We start from the raw sequence: 21,467 nt of genomic DNA on the forward strand, positions 1-21,467 counted from the left end.
ATGATAATCTATCAATTAAGTTGAATTGGCCTTACATATCTAGATGCCAGGAAAAATGACAGATTCCGAATTCAAATCGGAAATTTCCGGGGAGGAGGAGGGGGGGGGGGGGGGTATGGTAGGTTTATAGATTTATTTCCTCGTAATGACCCATCATAAAATGTCGGAGCACGCCTCTCCTCTCCCTCTCTTTAATACCACGTGCATGCTGTGTTTACATCTCTCTCATGTTTGCAACCGTAATTCCCATTTAGCAGGAAAGCTTTATGAAGATCTTCATTTTGTAGTTGAAGTATATCCGCATCCAGGAGCGTAACTTCGTTAGGCTCGAGTAGACACGTGCCTACACATTTTTTTTTTTCAATTCCAAAACACATTTTTTTTTCTCCATAGATGTTTGCAAAAAAATAATATGTATTTCTAGTTTTTAAAATTATTATTCCGTCAGGCCTTTTCTTTTTATAATGATGTAAATAATGGTTATATATTTTTAATAAAATTATGGTGATTACAATGACTCTCTCGACTCGGTTTAAAAATATTTGAAAAAGCAATATTTAATGTCTATTGCAATTATTTTGATGCTCAGACTAGTGCAAATGAGTCCTAATTATTTAGAAAATTTATCGGGGCGATCCCCACCCGCACCTACCCCCACCCCCACTCGACGCTTCGCCTCAGTGAAACCTTCATTTTCGGGGCTTAGGCCTACACATTGAAATGGCCCTAGCTATGCTCCTGGCATCATAAATTCGAGAATATTCATTGATACTTAATGGAGGGAATCGTCATCGAAGCCCCCCCCTTTCTTTTTATTATTAAAAACTTGAGAAAAACGCATATACCATTTCTCACCATTTGATATAGCTAGGGCATTCTAATTCCTTGGGGACATTCTTATTCCTTTAAATTTATGTATACACATGATATTCCAGATATATTTCCGAGTAAACAATTCAAATCTAAACACATGCAGCTAGAGATAAGACATTTATCTTTATAAAATTATTAGTGCATGCAAGTCTTCAAATAGAGAAAAGGTACAGTTAATATAATTATGTTATAAACTATATAAGACATAGTTTAGTCTCGGGATCATTCGAGTGGTCTCGGGATTATTTGCGGACCAATCACACGACACTTTATAAATTCGTACTCTGTGACCTCCTTTTTGGCTGTTCAGTGGAAGGGATGAAGCCCTGTCCGATCAATGCACGCAAGATTGTGACAAATAAAAGAGATGAGATGGGTTTTGAGTTGAAGAGACTTGTACTATGACTTCTCCCCGACCTGCCGCTCGCCAAAATTCCTTTGGTAACGCTGTAATTGCTTGGAAAATGTGCCCCGAAACGGGGATCCCCTGTTTACAAATTTTTGTTTCTTACCTTGTATATTTTATTATACCGGTAGAATGCCAATCTCTAAAGCTTACAAAAAGCGTGAAACGATTACATGAATCGAAAGAGGGATGAGATAGACTGGGAATTCAAACATTTCTGAGAAATGATTGCCAAAAAAAGAAAATATGAAAAGGGGGGGGGTAGTAATATCCATACTTCAGGTGCCTGTGCCCCTAGCGCAAACATCCGTGCATCAGAGGGACCTCATTGGAAATAAGCTTTCGAGCTTTCATGGATTATCCTTGGTATCGTATATGTTTGTTTGTATGTATGTATATACCAAATAAACATTTATTTATTTATTTGTATAATAGAATTAATTTTACTGGTAGTATGAATATTGTGGGTAGGGTTGGCAATCACAGGTGAAGGCCGTGCTTTCCTATTCAATATCACGTGGGTGTAACGTTTTAAAAAGAAAGAAGAAAATAAAATGTTTGACAAAAAATAAACATTTATACAATTTGGATCGGGATCGACATTCTGAATATTGGGAGATGGTTCCAAAACAACATGAGCCATGAGGTTGAACAGGTAAATACTCTTCGCATTGTTGCTTAGAACAACTGTGTTTTGACTGAAGTAGAGATACAGACATAAAGTATAGAAGTCGAATGCACAGATCCACAACATCTAGTACAATGCATGCTGGGGTCCTATAATACCGCGGTACTTGACTTAGGTTTGATTCGTTTTACATATATTTATGATCTGTGGGCCTGATTTCAATCATTTATTCATGTATTGTAAATACTTTATATCTAATATTGTTTTTTCATTCATATAAAGAAATAGATATCAGTGTAACTGATTTTTTTAAAATTTACACAGTGTTACAGAAATGTATACATGGTATGGAGGCCTAATAGTGCTACAATTGTGGGGGGGGGGGGGGGGGGGGGATTGTTTTCATGGTTTAATTTTAATGGCAAAAAATAGAAGGCTGACGTGCAATTTGTAATTCAAACACTCAGTTTGTAAAAAAAAAAATGAATGGTATAATTGTTATTGATGCAGTTTTTAGCCAAGCATTAAATTAAAAAACATTAATAATTAACGTCTATAAAATCCCACCATTCTCTACCCAGAGTTCTGTGCGCTTCTTGCACTACACCTCTGTCAACGGCTTTTTACAGAAATCTTGTAAAAGTTTCTATTATCTAACATATATGTTTTGGACTAAATATTTAGTCATATTATGATATGTCTTTGGTGCAGTTAAATTGATGCTTACTGTAAATTGTTTAAAATCGCCGTTTTCTGATCATAAATTTGGAACTACTTCATAATATGCGTATGAATATAGGACATACACGTGGTGGAGATTTATAAACAAAAAAATATAAACATGGAATCAATAGTAAAAAAAGGCTGTGAAAATACGATAAAACTTGTAAAATAGGAGACAAACAGCTAAATGGTAAATATGTACTTATTAAAGTGCCAGTGGGCTATGAAAAAAGCCTGATGTATTACCTGTTGCCAGGACTTTTAAAGGGAAAGGAAACCGAGAGTGATTGTTTATATCATGTGATTATATTGTCACGTGATTTCAAGCGTTGACAGAGGTGTATGTGAACCTTGCGTAACGCACCCTCTGGTGAGAGAATGCAAATCCCACTTACCTTCAGTTTATGCATTGAATTGGTTGATGCAGAGCTGCCAACCCTCACAATTTTGGCGTAAGGCTTACGATTTTAGGGCCGAAAATACGCCTTACGATTTCACTGTACATCTTCCGATTTTCGTTTATTTGACATTTCGAAATTTTTAGAGCTGTCCGTCATTGGTTTTGACTTTTATAATAAGCAAGCTATAGTCGTTGCAACGTTTGTTTGCATAGTCTATATCTATATAGAGTCTCGATCATTTTAATGCTTTAAAATAAACAATATGGCAGCTGCTACTGAATGTAAAGCATGTGTTGATGGAAATAACAACAATACTCCCCCAAAGGAGAAAACCTAATGGAGATAGAAATTCAAAGAACAATATGCAAGTACACTGTAAACATCTACATGTTTATTCATTTCAAAGTCAGAAAGGGGGAGTTTGTATAAGTGTACAATCTGTTTGACAAACTTCAACATTTCTCACGGCAGCGAAAATGACATAAAAAGACCTTGCCAGAATAACTGATTCAGTAACTAAAATTATATAATATATATAAAAACTTCCCAGAATAACTGACACAGTAACTGTAAAATTATTCAATATACTAATGTAACATTATTTTTATACCCCCCCCCCCCCCCCCCCGCAACAAGTTGTGGGGGGGGGGGGGGGGATTACTCGTCCGTCTGTAGATGCAATGGTTTCCGGGCTCTAAAGCATTATCCTTTCCACCTACAGTCACCATATCATACATATGGACTACCCATGGGATGAAGATGTTCCCTATTGATTTTGGGGTCAAAAGGTCAAAGGTCACGCGCACTGGACATCGAAGTAGCAATATGGTTCGGTTTGTCATGCCATTTGTTTTTTACACTCAGAAAAGAGGTAGTTTATACCTATTACCAACACCCTTTGGGAGATTGGGGTAAGCGAGGGATATTCTTAGTGAGCATTGCTCACAGTACCTCTTGTTTACACAAGTTTTAGAAAGTAAAATCAATAAAAGATGTATTTGATCTTTTGCAGTTGTAAAATGTATAACAATTAGTATGTATAAATTCATTAAATTTGGAATTGAAATGTGCCTAAAATTGCTCAGGTTACATGTTTATTCATTAAAAAAAAAAACTCCAGCGGCAGGGGGTCTAGGCGGCCCCCTGACCCCCACCTTACTATTTTCCATTTTATAATGTTGGCAGCTCTGTTGATGTCCATCTTAATGTGTTAATAATTCAACATTTTTAACTTCTTCTTGGTAACTACCTGTCCAATTCTTTTCAAATTTGGTATGAAGCATCTTTAGGACAAGGGGAACATAAATTATAAATTTCAGGACTCCAGCACCCCTGGGGCCTTAGGGTTGGGGCAATTTTCAAAAATATTCTTTTCAAGAACCGCACATGTATAAGAAAAGCTAAATCCATGGTGATGTAGAACAGGAAAGCCTCTACCAAAATTGTAAATTTCATGATCCCCGGGGTAGGGGTTCTTACTCCAGGGCGGGGCCAAACTTGGTAAATAGTGTTAATGTGTAAAACACTTAAATGACATCTTCTTTAGTGCTATTGATACTATATTGAAACTAAATAGATATTTAGAAAGAACATGTAGTCCTTTAGAAAAATTGTAATTTGATGATCCCAGGGGTGGTGGTTTTTGGTATCAGGGTCAGGCCAAGATGATCAGCTATTAAATGTGTGAACATTATACATTTTTAAGTTTTTGATAACTATCATTCCAGTTCTTTTCATATTTGGTATGAAGCATCTTTGGAACAGGGGGGGGGGGGGGGGGGCATAAATTGTAAATTTCAGGATTCTTGCATACCTGGGGCCTTAGGATTGGGACAAAAACTGCCCAAAATTGACAATTTTTTGAAAAATCTTGTTTTGAACCACACATGTGTAAGAAAAACTAAATGAATAGTGATGTAGAGCAGGAAGGCCTCTACCAAAATTGTAAATTTCACTCTTGGGACCTTAGAGGCAGTACCAAAATTGACCAATTTTTAAAAAATCTTCGCTAGAATCGCACATGTTTAATAAAAACTGAATGCATTAAGATGTAAACCAGAAAAGTTTGTATGAAAATTGTAAATTTAATGATCCCCGGGGTAGGGGCTCTGACCCCAGGGTGGGGCCAAACTTAGTATATAGTGTTTATTTGTAAGTTTGCTGATACTGTATAAAATCTAAATGCATTGTAAGGAATAGCAGAAAAAGATGTACAAAATATGGTGAATTTCATAACCCAGGGTTATGACTTTAGGATGAGTCCAAATTAGTCATATCTTTTAATGTTTTAATAGTAATACACCTATTATATTATGTAAAGTCTTTCATTAGTGTATGCACTTATGAGGGCATTGAAGTTGTACGAACACATCTTGTTTTATACTTTTGCTGAATGTTAAAAAGTAGCTTAGATATTCAGAACAGGATTTTTTTCTAGATTTCAAAGCCCTTGGGAGTATAGTAATACTTTTTCACTATAGTACTCAGGTGACGGATAAGGCCTTTTTAGCTCACCTGAACCGAAGGTTCAAGTGAGCTATTCTGATCACATTTTGTCCGGCGTCCGTCTGTCTGTCTGTCCGTAAACTTTTCACATTTTCGACTTCTTCTCCAGAACCACTGGGCCAATTTCAACCTAACTTAGCCAAAAGCATCCTTGGGTGAAGGGCTTTCAAGTTTGTTCAAATGAAGGGCCATGTCCCTTTCAAAGGGGAGATAATCACAAAAATGCAAAAATAGGGTGGGGTCATTTAAAAATCTTCTTCTCAAGAACCACTAAACCAGAAAAGCTGAGATTTACATGAAAGCTTCCTGACATAATGCAGATTCAAGTTTGTTCAAATCATGGGCCCCGGGGGTTGGATGGGGCCACAATAGGGGATCAAAGTTTTACATACAAATATATAGGAAAAATCTTTAAAAATCTTCTTCTCAAGAACCACTGAGCCAGAAAAGCTGATTTTTACAAGAAAACTTTCTGACATAGTGCAGATTCAAGTTTGTTCAAATCATGGCCCCCGGGGGTAGGATGGGGCCACAAGTGGGGGGGGGGGGGTCAAAGTTTTACATACAAATATAGGAAAAAGCTTTAAAAATCTTCTTCTCAAGAACCATTGGGCCAAAGAAATTTACATGAAAGCTTTCTGACATAGTGTAGATTCAAGTTTGCAAAGGGTAGTTTGGACCATAATAGGGACTAAGGTTTTACATGCAAATATATATGGAAAGTCTTCAGATATGGGCCAAGGTGACTCAGGTGAGCGATATGGCCCATGGGCCTCTTGTTTTTTTCTTTCTGGATATAATATTAATGTATATCTGATGAACCGGTATGTGCGCCAAAGTAAAGAATTATAAAAGAATAATTTTATAAATATAAAATTGCAAGTATATTTTCACATAAGGAATTTAATTTTCTCAACATTGAACAATGCCTAATTTATTATGTTTATACAAACAACAAATGTACGATATAAAATACTCTCAAAATTACCGGTAAATTAATTGTGAATTGTGATTAATGTATGGGTACGATTTGAATACTTTTCAAGATGGTTTACTTAATTACCCCCAGAAATATAACGTCATGCAGTCGACTTAAACGTTGCATTAATTGTGATGTCACATATAGCTGAAACATTTTTAACTTTCTAAATATGTTGCCTATGTATGGAGACCCTGAAGTGTACTACAACACAATTTGATCGAACTTCTCTGGGTTTTTTAATAAAAACCGTTCTGTTCATTTAAACTGTTCGTTTCCTCAAAGCATTTGTTACTTGAAACCCCTCGTTCCCGGTCATTTGGGACTTGCACATCAGTCTGTCATTGTAGGTCAACATTACGATTGCTTGAGGTGAAAGAAGACTAATGCTCTTGATTTGATACAATATTTTAAAGTCGTACAAGGGTGGACAAATCCATACAAGTTCGACAGAGAACATTTTTGTATAGGAGGGGGAGGGGGGGGGTGGCTAATTTACAATATGTACTTTCACCAAGATTACAAATGGAAATCAACTTAAAGAGGAAAATATGTGAAAATGAAACCAAAAAGAGGTAGATAAACAGATAAGGGTTTTATTATTGTTGATGAAAAGAAGTAGAGATTCTTTGTATTTTGTCTTTTTTATTTTTTTTTTTTTTTTGGCTTCTTTTTTTTTTCCCTCAAAAAACAAACAAATTTCAAATTCTAAGGTCTATTTCAAGTAATAGTCCTGTGGGAATCTGTGTTAGAATAGGTCCTCAGTACCCCTTGCCAGTCCATGTGAAAGTGTTTTGGACCACACAGGACATTGGGTCCTGTGTAAGAAATGAACACACTGGACTGAACCAAATTTTGTCAGACCAAAAAACCTAATTGTAAAAAAGTGAAACACGTTAAAATGCAAAACCAAGGAAATTTTATTTATTATACTAGTAATACTAAACCGGGGATCCCTCCCGCATAATACTTTAGACGGTCCATGCGGTTTTAATCACATCTGTGTACGTATTTGGATTTATGTGATATTTTTTACTTATAACAAACATTTAAATGACTCTGCATCAAAATAGTAAAGCACAAAACCGGACACTAAGACATCGGACATTCCGGTCCAGTGTAAAAAATGATGCATTGGACCTGAGGCACTGCACATCGGTCAGGTCCGATGGTCCGATGTCTTTCGCATAGACTGCCATTTGCTCGTCATATAAGGTGACTGAATGGGTCGGTCCTTCAGATGAGAATCAATCAATCTTAGACTAATGTGAATTTGACATATGTTTTATGCCCCACCATGAATATGGCTGGAGCATATATTTTTTGTCATGTCCGTCCTTCTGTCACAGGGACACACTTTGCATTTAGCTCTGTGTTTAATGCAGTTTCAAAGAAACTATTCAAGATATTTTCATCAAACCTTACGTACTGATTGGTATCATCTAATATGAACTTGACATGCGTTTTTAAGTGTTGAAAAATTAAAATGAATTACTTATTTGTAAGTATTTCAATTGATGTGGTGTCATTTATTAAAGTAGGTATGAAGTGACATTTAAGAGTTGCTAGAGTAATGATTTACGTGTATTAGGGACATGGGAGTCCAACCTATTGATCTTAGTTTCAAGGATGGGGTTAATTAATACATTAAAAATGTAAATACTTTCAATTCAATTACATTGATGATTTTCTCAATTACCTTTTACAATTTTAACCAGTGTAATTTATTATTTTCAATTACTTTGAAGAATGTAATGAAATACATTTCAATATACTGAGGTTTATTTCAAAACGTGTTGGAAGACTTGACCGCAAAGACTGCTCTGATTCGTTTTCAGGTCTTTAGCTCACCTGAGCTGAAAGCACAAGTGAGCTTCTCTGATCACCCGTTGCCTGTCCGTCTCCATCAGTTTAAACCATTTTAAACTCATATTTAACATCACTGCCCCTGGGGGTAGGGTGGGGGTTCTATAGGGGATCAAAATTATACATATAACTATATATAGGGAGAATCTTTTAAAATCCTGCTCTGAAAAACCACTGGGCCAGAAAAGTTTACATTTACATGAAAGCTTCCTGACATAGTGCAAATTGAAGTTTCTTAACATCACAGACCCTGGGGGTAGGGTGGGGCTCCATTAAAAGATCTGTTCTTTGTAAAAATATTTAAGGGAAAATCTTTATACATCTTCTCAAGAGCCACTGGGCCAGAAAATTTACATTTTACATGAAATCTTTCTAACATAGTGCATATGTTTAAGTTTGTTAAAATCACGATCCCCTGGGTTAGGGTGAAGCTACAGTAGGGGATCAAAGTTTTACATACAAATATATTGGGAAAATCTTTTCAAATCTTCTTCTCAAGAACTACTGGACCAGAAAAGTTTACATTTACATGAAAGCTTCCTGAGATAGTGCAGATTTAAGTTTGTAAAACTCATGGCTCCCAAGGGTAGGTTGGGGCCACAATAGTTTTACCTGCGAATATATTGGGGAAAATTTTAAAGTTTAGGCCAAAGTAGGTGAGCGATGTTGTCCATGAGCCTCTTGTTTAAATCCTAGTCTAGGTAAATTTCAAGGGAGGTGACATAGAATAGGGTATTTAAAGACAGACATCTTTTCTATGAGTATATTTATGATATATGTACTTGTATGTTGCAGAAATCCCATCAACCCACTGAGAGAGATGAATCACGTTTTTATTAATACCAGACTAAGAACACTGTAGAAACTCCGGAAGACAACAATGGATTTACTTAATGTGCATACAGAGGAATGAAAATGGCCTTCCTAAGATAGTTGTCTATTAACGTACAAAACCAGTAGGCAAAGCTCTCCTAGCTCAGAAGAGTGCATCAACTCCATCAGAAGTAAAACATCAAATATGTCATCTTCACATTCAAAAACTAGCGCAAATGAAAAGGATTTGGGGTGTATCAAATCTGTGGATTCTGTCTGTGTAACAGGAGATTTAAAGAAGTGTACTATGATAATTCTGCATGCAAGTGCAAACGGAAAAGGTGACAGACATAGTGAATGTGTGGAAGCAAGTAAAACTAAAGATCAGAAAAACGATTTACAGAAATTTATAAAAACACATGCAGGTGAAGAACAAAGTTATCAATGTGATGCCAATGGGCAGGCAATCAATCAGACAGGGGACTTTGAAAAACACATGAGGATACATGCTGTTGACAAGCCTTATCAATGTGATGTCTGTGGGAAATTATTCAATCAGTTAGGAAACTTACAGACACACATGAGGACACATACTGGTGATAAACCTTACAAATGTGATGTTTGTGGGAAAATGTTCAATGTAAGAGGAAACTTACAAACACACATGAGGACACATACTGGTGATAAACCTTACAAATGTGATGTCTGTGGAAAGGCATTCAGTCAGAGAGACATATTGCAAAACCATTTGAAGATACATACTGGTGATAAACCTTATGAATGTAATGTCTGTGGGAAGGCGTTCATTCTAAAAGGAACATTACAGACACACATGAGGATACACACTGGTGATAAACCTTATAAATGTGATGTCTGTGGGGAGATGTTTAGTCAAAAGGAAACATTAAAGACACACATTATGACACATACTGGTGACAAACCTTATAAGTGTGATGTCTGTGGAAAGGCATTCAATCATAGAGGAAACTTGAAGGTACACATGAGGACACATACTGGTGATAAACCTTATAAATGTGATGTCTGTGGAAAGGCATTCATGCAAAAAGGAACATTACAGATGCACATGAGGACACATAATGGTGATAAACCTTATGAATGTGATGTCTGTGGGAAGGCATTCATTCAGACAGGAGACTTGCGTACACACATGAGGACACATACTGGTGAAAAGCCTTATAAATGTGATGTTTGTGGGAAGGCATTCAGGCAGACAGGAAACTTGCAAACACACATGAAGACACATACTGGTGAAAAGCCTTATAAATGTGATGTCTGTGGGAAGGCATTCAGTATAACAGGAAATTTACAGACGCACATGAGGACACATACTGGTGACAAACCTTACAAATGTGATGTTTGTGGGAAAGTGTTCAGTGTAACAGGAAACTTACAAACACACATGAGGATTCATACTGGGGATTAACCTTATAAATGCATGTGATTTTTGTGAGACATGAATATTAAAGACACACATGAGGACAAATACTAATTATCAATTTTATTGATGTGATTTACCCCAATGAAATTGAGTATAGTCTTATAGATTTATTTAATATACAAAATTACAAATATACAAATATCTTTGTAGTCAAAGCTGAAACAACAGTTAGGCCAAACAAAATTGATAAATAGTTTCTCAGGCCAAAATTTTTTAATTTTGATGAGGTAGAGAGGTATTTTTATGCCCCCGAGATCGAAGATGGGGGGGCATATTGTTTTTGTCCTGTCTGTCATTCTGTAATTCTGTCATTCTGTCTGAAACTTTAACCTTGCTAAAAACTTTTGAACATTAAGTCATAGAGCTTTGATATTTCACATGAATATTCCTTGTTACAAGACCTTTCTGTGGGTACCAACATTTTCACCCCGTGACCTTGACCTTGGAGTTTGACCTACTTTTTGAAAACTTTAACCTTGCTAATAACTTTTGAACAATAATTTTTTTTTTTTTTTCTTTTTTTATATTTTTTTTTTTTTAAACATACACACAGTATATATATACATACATTATGCAAAGAAACTTGTACAAAATGTTTATAAGAACTATCAAAGGTATATGTATATATTATTTTCTGAGAGAGAGAGAGAGAGAGATGAGTTCAGTCATTATTTAATATATTTTAAAAGGGTACATATATATTGAAATTTATAAAAAAGATAATTTTCAAACAAAAAACAAAAAAATAAACAACAACAGCAAACAAACACTCAATGAAATAATTGATTCCAGCGGTTCCAGCAGGTGTCAAACAAATCTTTTTCACCATTTTTATATGCAATATGTCTTTGAGTTTCATAAAATGTGTTCATTAGCGATATTGCAACATTTACATTCAGTGTCTTCCCTTTACACCTCATAGTATAGATATAATATTTCAGCCAAAGAACAAGATTATTTTGTATAGTTTTCTTTTCATCCAAAAATCCAAAAATAAAATTATTTTTTGTTATTGATATTTGAAGATTGGTCTTATGTTCAAAACAAACTTCAAATTCTCTTAAGAAATGCTGAACACTATCACATTCCCAAAACAAATGTTCAATTGTTTCTTCTTCTATCTGACAGAATGTACAATTCTTATCATCTCTAATTTTGATTTTGAATAAGTATGAGTTTGAAGCTAAAATTTTGTTCAGAATTCTGTATTGAAACCACTGCAGTTTACAATTACTTGTAACTTTAAAGGGCAGTCTGAAGATCATTTTCCATTCTGTGTCATTTAATTCAAATATTTCATTCCACTTTCTTTTACCAGTAGGTTCTGTGCAGTTTTGATTGAGAAGAGTATAAAATTGTCTTGATTTTTTGCATCGTAGAAGAGTGTATATACTCAACATAATCAGAGGGTTTGTTAATTTAATTAATTTTTTATCAAACTTGACTTTTTTCATCCATGCTTTAATAGCATTTATGACACTCATATATTCTAAAAAATTGATTTTTACTTTTGGATAAATGTTACAGAAAGATTCATAAGTCAGGAACAAACCCTCTTCATCAATAAGGTCATTAAGGTATTTAATATTATTGAGAAACATGGATTTATTGAGAAATGCTTTCCCACCCACAAGAAAGTTAGAATTGTAAAATATTGGAGTATCTACTGTTACTGTAAATGGATTTTGTTTAAGCTGTAGCTCAATCCAAGAATCAAATACATCAACCCAAAATTTGTTTTTCAGCGATGTCTTAATGTTTTTTATGTATTCTATTCCACATGTAGTAACTTTATTAAGATCTAAATTTGGTATAAAATTATGTAAACCCCTATCTGAAAAAAGGAGTTGTCTCATCCAAAACAATTTTAAAGAGGCTATAAAAGCCTTTACATTGATCATTTTTAACCCACCATCCTCATATTGCTTTACGATTACCTCTTTTTTAATTCTATGTTGAGAATGGCTCCACAAGAAAGAAAAGAATAGTTTATCTAATTCTTTACAATAGCTGTCATCAGGATTTGGAATTGCCATAAAAATATGATTTAATAGAGGCAAGACCAGAGTTTTGATCACAGTAATTTTTCCTATTGGTGTCAAATGTCTTTTCTCCCATTGATTTAAGATTGATTTTATTCTGCTTAGCTTTGGCTGATAATTTAGTTTTGACATGTTCTGTAATTCTACATCAAAATTAATTCCAAGTAGAGTAAACTTACAAGTCCCCCAATTCAGATGAAAGTCTTTAGAAAGGGTATCCTGACTATATTTTTTTGATCCAATCCATACTGTATTGGTTTTTGAAAAATTAACTTTTAGTCCTGACATTTCAGAGAAGTGTCACAATACTTTTATTGTTTCTAGAAGAGATTCCTTGCTACCATCAAGTATAATTGATGTATCATCGGCTAGTTGTGAAATTTTCTTTTCATTGTTATTTATAGTTATACCTTTAATACTTTTATTTTCTCTTATTTGTATAGCTAAAATTTCTGCGCAAAGAAGAAAAATATAAGGTGATAAAGGATCACCTTGTCTACATCCTCTTTGAATGTTGAAAGATGCCGAGAGATTGCCACCTTGGTTAATAGTAGATATGATGTTATGATAGAATAATTTCACCCATTCATGAATAATTTGAACAATAATTGATAGAGCTTTGATATTTCACATGAGTGTTCCATGTGACAAGACCTTTCCATGGGTACCAACATTTTTGACCATGTCACCTTGACCTTGGAGTATGACCTACTTTTTGAAAACTTTAACATTGCTAATAACTTTTAAACAATAAGTGATAGAGCTTTGATATTTCACATGAGTATTCCTTGTGACAAGACCTTTCCATGGGTACCAATATTTTTGACCCCTTGACCTTGGAGTTTGACCTACTTTTTGAAAACTTTAACCTTGCTAATAACTTTTGAACAATAAGTGATAGAGCTTGATATTTCACATGAGTATTCCTTGTGACAACACCTTTCCGTGGGTACCAACATTTTTGACACCGTGACCTTGATGTTTGACCTACTTTTTGAAAACTTTAACCTTGCAAATACCTTTTGAACAGTAAGTGATGGAGCTTTGATATTTCACATGAGTATTCCTTGTGACAAGACCTTTCCGTGGGTACCAACATTTTTGACCCTGTGACCTTGACCTTGGAGTTTGATCTACTTTTTGAAAACTTTAACCTTGCTAATAACTTTTGAACAGTAAGAGATAGAGTTTTGATATTTCACATGAGTATTTCTTTTTACAAGATCTTTCCGTTGGTATTGAACCTTTTGACCTTGACATTTGACCTATTTTAATTTTTTTTTTTTTTTTTTTACATTGGTCATAACTTCTAAATGGTAAATATTAGAGCTTTCATATTGTACATGAGCATTTCTTTTGACAAGATCTTTCTACTGGTACCAAGATATTTGCCCTTGTGATCTTGGCCATCTTCGGAATTGGCCATTATTGGGGGCATTTGTGTTTCACAAACACATCTTGTTTTAAATGCATCTGAATGTTTGGACTGTTGGTTTTAATATCTACTCATTTTCCGACTACTAGTACCCGTATTTGCTTCAAAGAATTGAAAATAAATACAATTGACATCCTAAGAACCCAGATATTTGTGCATTTTTCTGTCTAAAAATTTAGCAACATATTTAATTGATGATGGTAGTTACTCTTTTCAAAATCCTAGTTCATAGTCTTCATTGTAATATGTATACGGTGTGACCGTTAGACCGAGCGAAACATGTACGTAATGGTCATTGGAGTGTCCCAAGTGGTAATCATAATTCCGTTAAGTACGGTAGGTTATGATTCATTTAAAAATATATATTTTGAATGAAATTTCCTTGCGCTAAACACCCAGTAACATCTCAATATTAAAGGAGTTTATATGGGGACAACAGTTTTACATGATCCGCCTATTCATTGAACGCGGGAAATAAAACGCAAGGCGACGTAAACTGTGCATTGTGACGTCACATTTAGCCTCGACTTTTTTCTCTTTTTCAAAGCAAACAATTATAAACAACAATAATACATTCCGTATGCAATGAAAAAGGCCGTTAAAACTAAACAAAATTAACCAATAAATTCAAAATGGTAAAAAATTAACCGTAATTTTATCGTATATTCTTATTGAAAGAAACTCATGAACTCGTTCATCTATTTAGTCGTATTACGATTTTATATGTATTTATTTGCTAAAACCTGTTACAATTATAATTATACTATTCACTTTGAACAAACTGAGTGTTTAAATTACGAATTGCACGTTAGAGTCTTCTATTATTGGCATTCAAAATAAAACACGAATAACTGTTGAAGCAGGTAATGAAAAAATAAATGGCGGCGCCCATATGGATCACGAAAATTTTAGTGAACGTATATAGAGATTATCTATTTTTCTTTTGCTGATTTTGACTTTTTTCTTTTACATACGTGTTACCTTTAGAGCCTTGCTTCGCGGACGGGCCTTCGGCCCGTCCGAGCTTCGCTCGGTAATACATATTTTTACTAATTTGGCTGATAAACATTTACATGTATATACAATGAATTAAAAGAAATCGGCGAAACATAAGCGAAAAAAAAAAGATTTGTCTGACACGACAAACACTGTATATATTATGTTTGTGTTTTATTTAATTTATTGGTAATATCTGAGCTTTTAAATATTTTATTCAATGAATAGAGAATTGGTTTGCATAAATCATTGCTGAATGATTTGTAAATTTCATGAGCACAATAGATATCACTAATAATAAAGTGTGACTGTGTGCATAGCCTTGATTCAATTATGTCGTCATATTCTAGAGAAGGGTAGGCTATTCATGTTAATAAGTTTCTGGGGGTTTCTGCTCTGCGTAAACTCGGGTTGTGAAGTAGTTTCAATAGTGCGTAATCTGAGGAAACCTAGGGTGGCGAGTAGTTTCAGTAGAAACCTTAGGTTTTAGCAAGTTTCCGCTGCGTAAACCACCTGGAATTGGGGAGGACCTAGGTTTACGCACTCTGTAAACCCTTGTAAACTTGAAGTTTCCAAATTGAAACTTGTGTAAACCATTTGTTTTCTTAAGTTTCCACATAGTTTACGCACCATGGAAACCATATTTTTCATGCAGTGAGTGGACCTTCCGTCAGTGAGGAAAACGATATAATGTAATAAAAGCTATTTCTCTTTAAATATGTAAATGCTGGAAATACCAAATACTTTCTAAAGAAATGTTTTACTAAAACAGAAACATAAAAACAATGTCATATTTGCCAAATTAATGCAACCATTGCGAGTTCAAAAAGGTCAACTGCAAGAGCACATGCTATAGATCATTCTTAAATGGTTCAAAGGAACCTTTTACTATTATGATGTTAAATTCTTAAAGAGGTAATTTTTAAATACTAACACATTTAAGTCCGGGGAGGGGTAGGGTAACAAAATTTGACATAGTTTAAGATTTAAACCCATTTGGTTATATTTTTTCTATTCAATATCTTAGATATTACTTGACTTATTGTAAAAATGAAATGTAATAAAATTCATGAATAAAATATTATGTTGTCAGAGTGTTTAGGAGTGTCTGAGAAACGCTACATTTATGATTAATCATCCCAGTTTTTTTCCTTAGATGCATTTGGAATTTCGAATTAGTGTTGATTTTTTTTAACTGCATGTTTTGAATTCACATAACAATATACAAGAAATTTTTCTTTCATGAAAGGTGAAGATAACGAACAGTGATCAATCTCATAACTCATATAAGCAATACAAAATAGAGAGTTGAGCAAACACGGCCTCTTGGATATACCAGAGATGGAATCGGGTATCTACGAGGAGTAACCATCCCCTGTTGACCGGTCACACCCGCCGTGAGCCCTATATCTTGATCAGGTGAACGGAGTTATCCGTAGTCAAAATCAGTGTGCCAAGAACGGCCTAACAATCGGCATGAAACACGCCAGACAGCATTTGATCCAATGATCTGTCGTATTGGTAAACTGGGTCGTTATAACGAGCATATAATTTGCGAAATGCTGATTTTAAACGAGACTGTTAAAACCCCTGCACCATCAACTTGCTTGTCAGTAACCTGCTTCAATTTAAAAACTTACCACACTCAGAACAAGCTCTTGCGTATCGAATCAGTTGAGAGATATAAACACCATATGCAGGTGAGAATGGAATATTGCTACATAAATATGGAAAGTTGACGATGTAGAAGTTGAAATCAGCCCGTTTGTCATAAAATTGAATTGTTACTTTGCCGTTAATATCTACTTTCAATTAAATATCTTAAGTATGAAGCAGAAGTGGACGACTCTGTAGTGTCCTTTATTTCGAGTTCACTGGGATATATTGAATCGACATATGAATGGAAATTGTTATTGTTAATAGATAATACATCGTCGATATATCTAAATGTCGAATAGAAGGGCACTGCAAGAGATTTTTTTTCTTCTCACATAGTAAGTTTTTGAATAAATTTTGCTTCATAGGAATATAAAAACAAGTCAGCTAACAAAGGAGCACAATTCGTGCCCATGGGGATTTAACCAGACTGGTGAAAAATTGGACGGACATACAGTGACTCTTTGAAAACAAATTGGGCGAACATATTGTGCAGGCGGACATATAAGGACAGGTTGGCCTAAAATTGGGCGGACATATAGCAAAGGCGGACATATTGTGCAGATGGACATATAAGAACCCGACATGCATACTTTTCCTCCAATTATCAATGCATTACACGTATCAACAATGAAATATACGGCAACAAAGCTCGTATGACCAATAACAAATGGTGAGGAGGACACTGAGCTTAATACTGTATAGCAGGAAATTAACTCGCAGAGTTAATTTTCGCCATATTCGCTGAAACAAGATTTCTGTGAATTTATCATTCAATGAATTAATATTTCATATTGATAAGAAATCGGGTTCAGTATATTAAGATTTGTTTTTCCGCGAATTAAAATCGCTATTTTTTTCCGACCACGATATTAACCTGCTATACAGTAGGCCTGTTTGGCATGGTTCTTGTCCTGTGCAGGAAACTAACGCTAATTGTCTCTAAAGTAATACAATTTGATGTAGGAAGTGCATTCTCTCAATGATTTTCTCAAGTGGAGACGGGTCACAGTTAGTTTAGTGGTTACGGCATTCTCGTTGTAGTGAAGAGTATTGGTCTCTGAATATGACCTTAAAATTAGAAATTTATCTTGGTATAAAAACAATGAGTGTCATAAGTGTATGAACAGCAAACATAGCAGAAATCATTGTCAGAGTTATCGTTCCTGTCTTGGTGTAAAGTAGTCGCTCTCCAACTACTATTCCTATTTTCAGTGAGAATCACACCGTGAACAATTGAACCCTAACCTTTTATGCATCAACATCCGGTTTTGAAGAAAACTATGGTTTGTTGTACACAATATTATGTAAATATGATTATATTTTGAATAAACCAAGTTCTTGAGAATCCAATGTTTACAAATACAATGTCTTGAATGTACCAAGTGTTTGATAATTCAATATCTATGAATATAATGACATAAATACATGCTCACCAAGTGTAACTCTTGATCGTTCTTTTTTTTTTTTTTTATTTCAACAATATTTTATTATGTATGAAACATAAATGGATTAGGCAGCAGGCTTGCAGCCTATATAAGCCTTCTCCAATCAATCTTTTAAGTGTCCACTTACAGTAGGCGACCATGTGTTTATAATTTCTATTTGTTAAAAATATTACTTCACAATGAGAATCTGGATCTGTATGAAAACTACAGGACGAAAACTATGACCTGCAAATTTTACATGTAGCGGCTTTTCATGGAATTCAAATGACTTGTGGATATCCTTAGCTGTAATATGTGTCCCTATAAAGTATGCAAGGTGAAGATAACGAACAGTGATCAATCTCATAACTCCTACAAGCAATACAAAATAGATAGTTGAGCAAACACGGACACCTGGACACACCAGAGGTGGGATCAGGTACCTAGGAGGAGTAAGCATCCCCTGTTGACCGGTCACACCCGCCGTGAGCCCCATATCCTGATCAGGTAAACGGAGTTATCCGTAGTCAAAATCAGTGTGCCAAGAACGGCTAAACAATCTATGAAACACATCAGACAGCATTTGACCCAATGCGAGGTTGTATTGACGAACTAGATCGTTATAACGACCATAGAATTTGCGAAATGCTGACTTCAATCGAGACTGTTGAAATCCCTGTACCATCAACTTGTTTGTCAGTAGCTTACCTCGATTTAAAAACTGACTATACCCAGAACAAGCTCTTGCATATCGAATCAGTTGAGATATATAAACACCATATGCAGGTGATAATGGAATATTGCTACATAAATGTGGGAAGTTGACGATGGAGAAACATCTCTCAGATTCCTCTGAAAAACACGATATCGTACCGTATCATTTACACAGAAAGTTTACACCTAAATATTCGGAATGTGTGAAACACGCCCACAAAAATTGTGAAGTTTTCTGCGAAAAATGCGACATTCCTGTCTGCTCTTTTTGCGTCATTTCTGGTGAACATGAAGATCACAAGTTATCTGATGTTCTGGAAAAACTCAGCTCTAAAACACAAAGTTTACAAAGAGATTTAGAGGAACTCAAGACCAGAATTTATCCCCGATATGAAGAAATGGCGTACGGTGCCCAAACTGAAAAAGCCGAGTTAGAAGCGAATTACGGGAAATTGACCACAGCTGCCGAACAACAAGGAGAAGTTTGGCACCGCGAGGTCAACACCCTTGTCAACCGACGGAAAGCAGGCATTGAGGAAACGAAAACTAAACATTTGGCTGTATTAGAGAAACATGAAGACGAAATAACACACAGAATGACTGAAATCAAACAGGTCATTCTAGAAATTAAAAACATTCTGGACACCAATGATATCTCCTTAAAGCTGACATGAATTAATAAATACGTACACCTTTTTCATCTTATCCGCCATATTTCTCTCAGGTAGCCTAATTTACTCTACCCGTATATACCCCAAATGTGATTGTCACACCTGAGTGATTTTTCTAGGTGGACTCGACCAGTGCACATCTCCGATAGTAATATATAGGGAAATGCGAAACAAATAAAATCACATTTTAAAACATTATGCTTTGCTCAAAATTACAAAATATTTATTGTATACCAATGCAACATTCCGAAAGATTAGATAATTTAGAAAAAAAATGCACAAAAAAGTTTTTCTTGCATACTTGCAAGTGCAAGCAAGTATTTGCAGTTTCTTATGAAATAAATGCGAAGAAATCATTTGCCAATTACATACTGATAGAATGGAATAAGCAAAGAGCATAAAATATATTATTTATATCAATTCTTGCAAAATACAGGTCCATGCCATATGCATAATATGTAATGCACATGGCATATTCGCAACAACAAACACCGTATCAAATACGGACGTCTATTCAACAGGTATCGGAGATGTGCACTTACCGAAAATATTAGATTCTCTTTATTCTGATAAATCCACGAAACAAAATGATAAAGTCCATTTGTATCTCGTTAGAACTTTACAACACGTTGTCATTCCATTATACAGACTGCGACACACTTCACCCGTGCCAAATAGGGTGTCTTCAATCAGGGGAGATGTCAGAGTCGAAAATTTTTCCTGCATTGAATGCTTGTCTGGTCGAGGTTTTGCAGTTGATAGAAACCGGGAATCTAATCATATACATTGAGCATCTGGTTGGATATATTGCGTGCTCAATTCAAAATTTATCGATGATCATATACAAATTTGGATATACAAATAAGGGAATAATGATCGAAAATATACATCTGTTTAAAAATACGGGTATTACATTTGCAATCCATAATAAAACAGTTGATTACACAAAGACACATATAAAAGGAAATGTATAAACGAAAATATAGTTTTATTGTTTCATTGGGAACCACATAATTATTTACGGTCTCTGTATGTCCATATTCATTGATTGAACAGGAGAGAGAGAGAGAGAGAGAGAGAGAGAGAGAGAAAGAGACTGTCCTACTTCGATGTACAATATCATTTCACAAAAGGAAAGAAAATTGATCACTGATATAATGGTAAGCTTACAAGCATTAAAAAACTCCAGCTATTTAAAAATTTGTTATTGACAATATATTAAAAACTTACAGGAGTTGATGCTAATAATTGAATTCATTACAAATTCAAAAAATATATATATACCAGTTTAAACTGCATGTAGAAAATACTGACTTTGTATGTTAGAATAACGGGAAAAAGTAAATCGTCAAAAAAGTGGGGAGAGCAGACCAGCCCAGCCTCCCTGCCCACCCCAACCCCCTGTATACGTGCCTGAAACAACATATCAATTCGTGTTGAAAGAAAGGAGCATATTTGCATTTCATTAAATTCCAAAGGAGCTCGAATTTATGTGTTCCCCTATTAATTATTTTGTATGCAAGATTCGTTCCCGAATTTAGAATCATGCTTTCAGTCAGAGCAGAAATGAATTAATTTTGAAGTACATCTAGTTTGAATGCAAATGTGGGGTTCCTTCTTTTAATTTCATCAGATTCATTAAAACCCCCTCCCCCAAACTATGCAGCTTTGTTTTTATTGATATCTAAATCGGCATATGAATCCGGATACAAATTATATGATGTTTTTTCGTGATCATATAGATATCGATACTAGAAAATGTTTATACTCTTGCCTTTTGCATATCCTACTAATGCATTACAGTAGATTGACACTGTATCATATCAAATAAAACCTCAACACGAATTTTACTGATTTATGAATACTAACATCT

At 34.8% G+C, this 21,467-nt stretch overlaps 2 protein-coding genes across 2 annotated transcripts; both read left to right on the forward strand.

The window, feature by feature from the left end:
• Positions 1-1,871: 1,871 nt before the first annotated feature.
• Positions 1,872-14,265, forward strand: LOC125662755 (zinc finger protein OZF-like). Its single transcript, XM_048895097.2, has 2 exons — positions 1,872-1,934; positions 9,177-14,265. The coding sequence occupies exon 2, from the start codon at positions 9,400-9,402 to the stop codon at positions 10,636-10,638; it is 1,239 nt and encodes a 412-aa protein (XP_048751054.2). The 5' UTR covers positions 1,872-1,934; positions 9,177-9,399; the 3' UTR covers positions 10,639-14,265.
• Positions 14,266-18,272: 4,007 nt separating this feature from the next.
• On the forward strand, positions 18,273-21,244 carry LOC130049557 (E3 ubiquitin-protein ligase TRIM17-like). The gene has a single exon (XM_056147372.1). It carries the CDS (start codon positions 19,037-19,039, stop codon positions 19,595-19,597), a length of 561 nt encoding a protein of 186 aa, XP_056003347.1. The 5' UTR covers positions 18,273-19,036; the 3' UTR covers positions 19,598-21,244.
• Positions 21,245-21,467: the final 223 nt, after the last annotated feature.

The sequence above is a fragment of the Ostrea edulis genome, chromosome 8, assembly GCF_947568905.1.
Source record: "Ostrea edulis chromosome 8, xbOstEdul1.1, whole genome shotgun sequence".
Classification (NCBI taxonomy): Eukaryota; Metazoa; Mollusca; class Bivalvia; order Ostreida; family Ostreidae; genus Ostrea; species Ostrea edulis.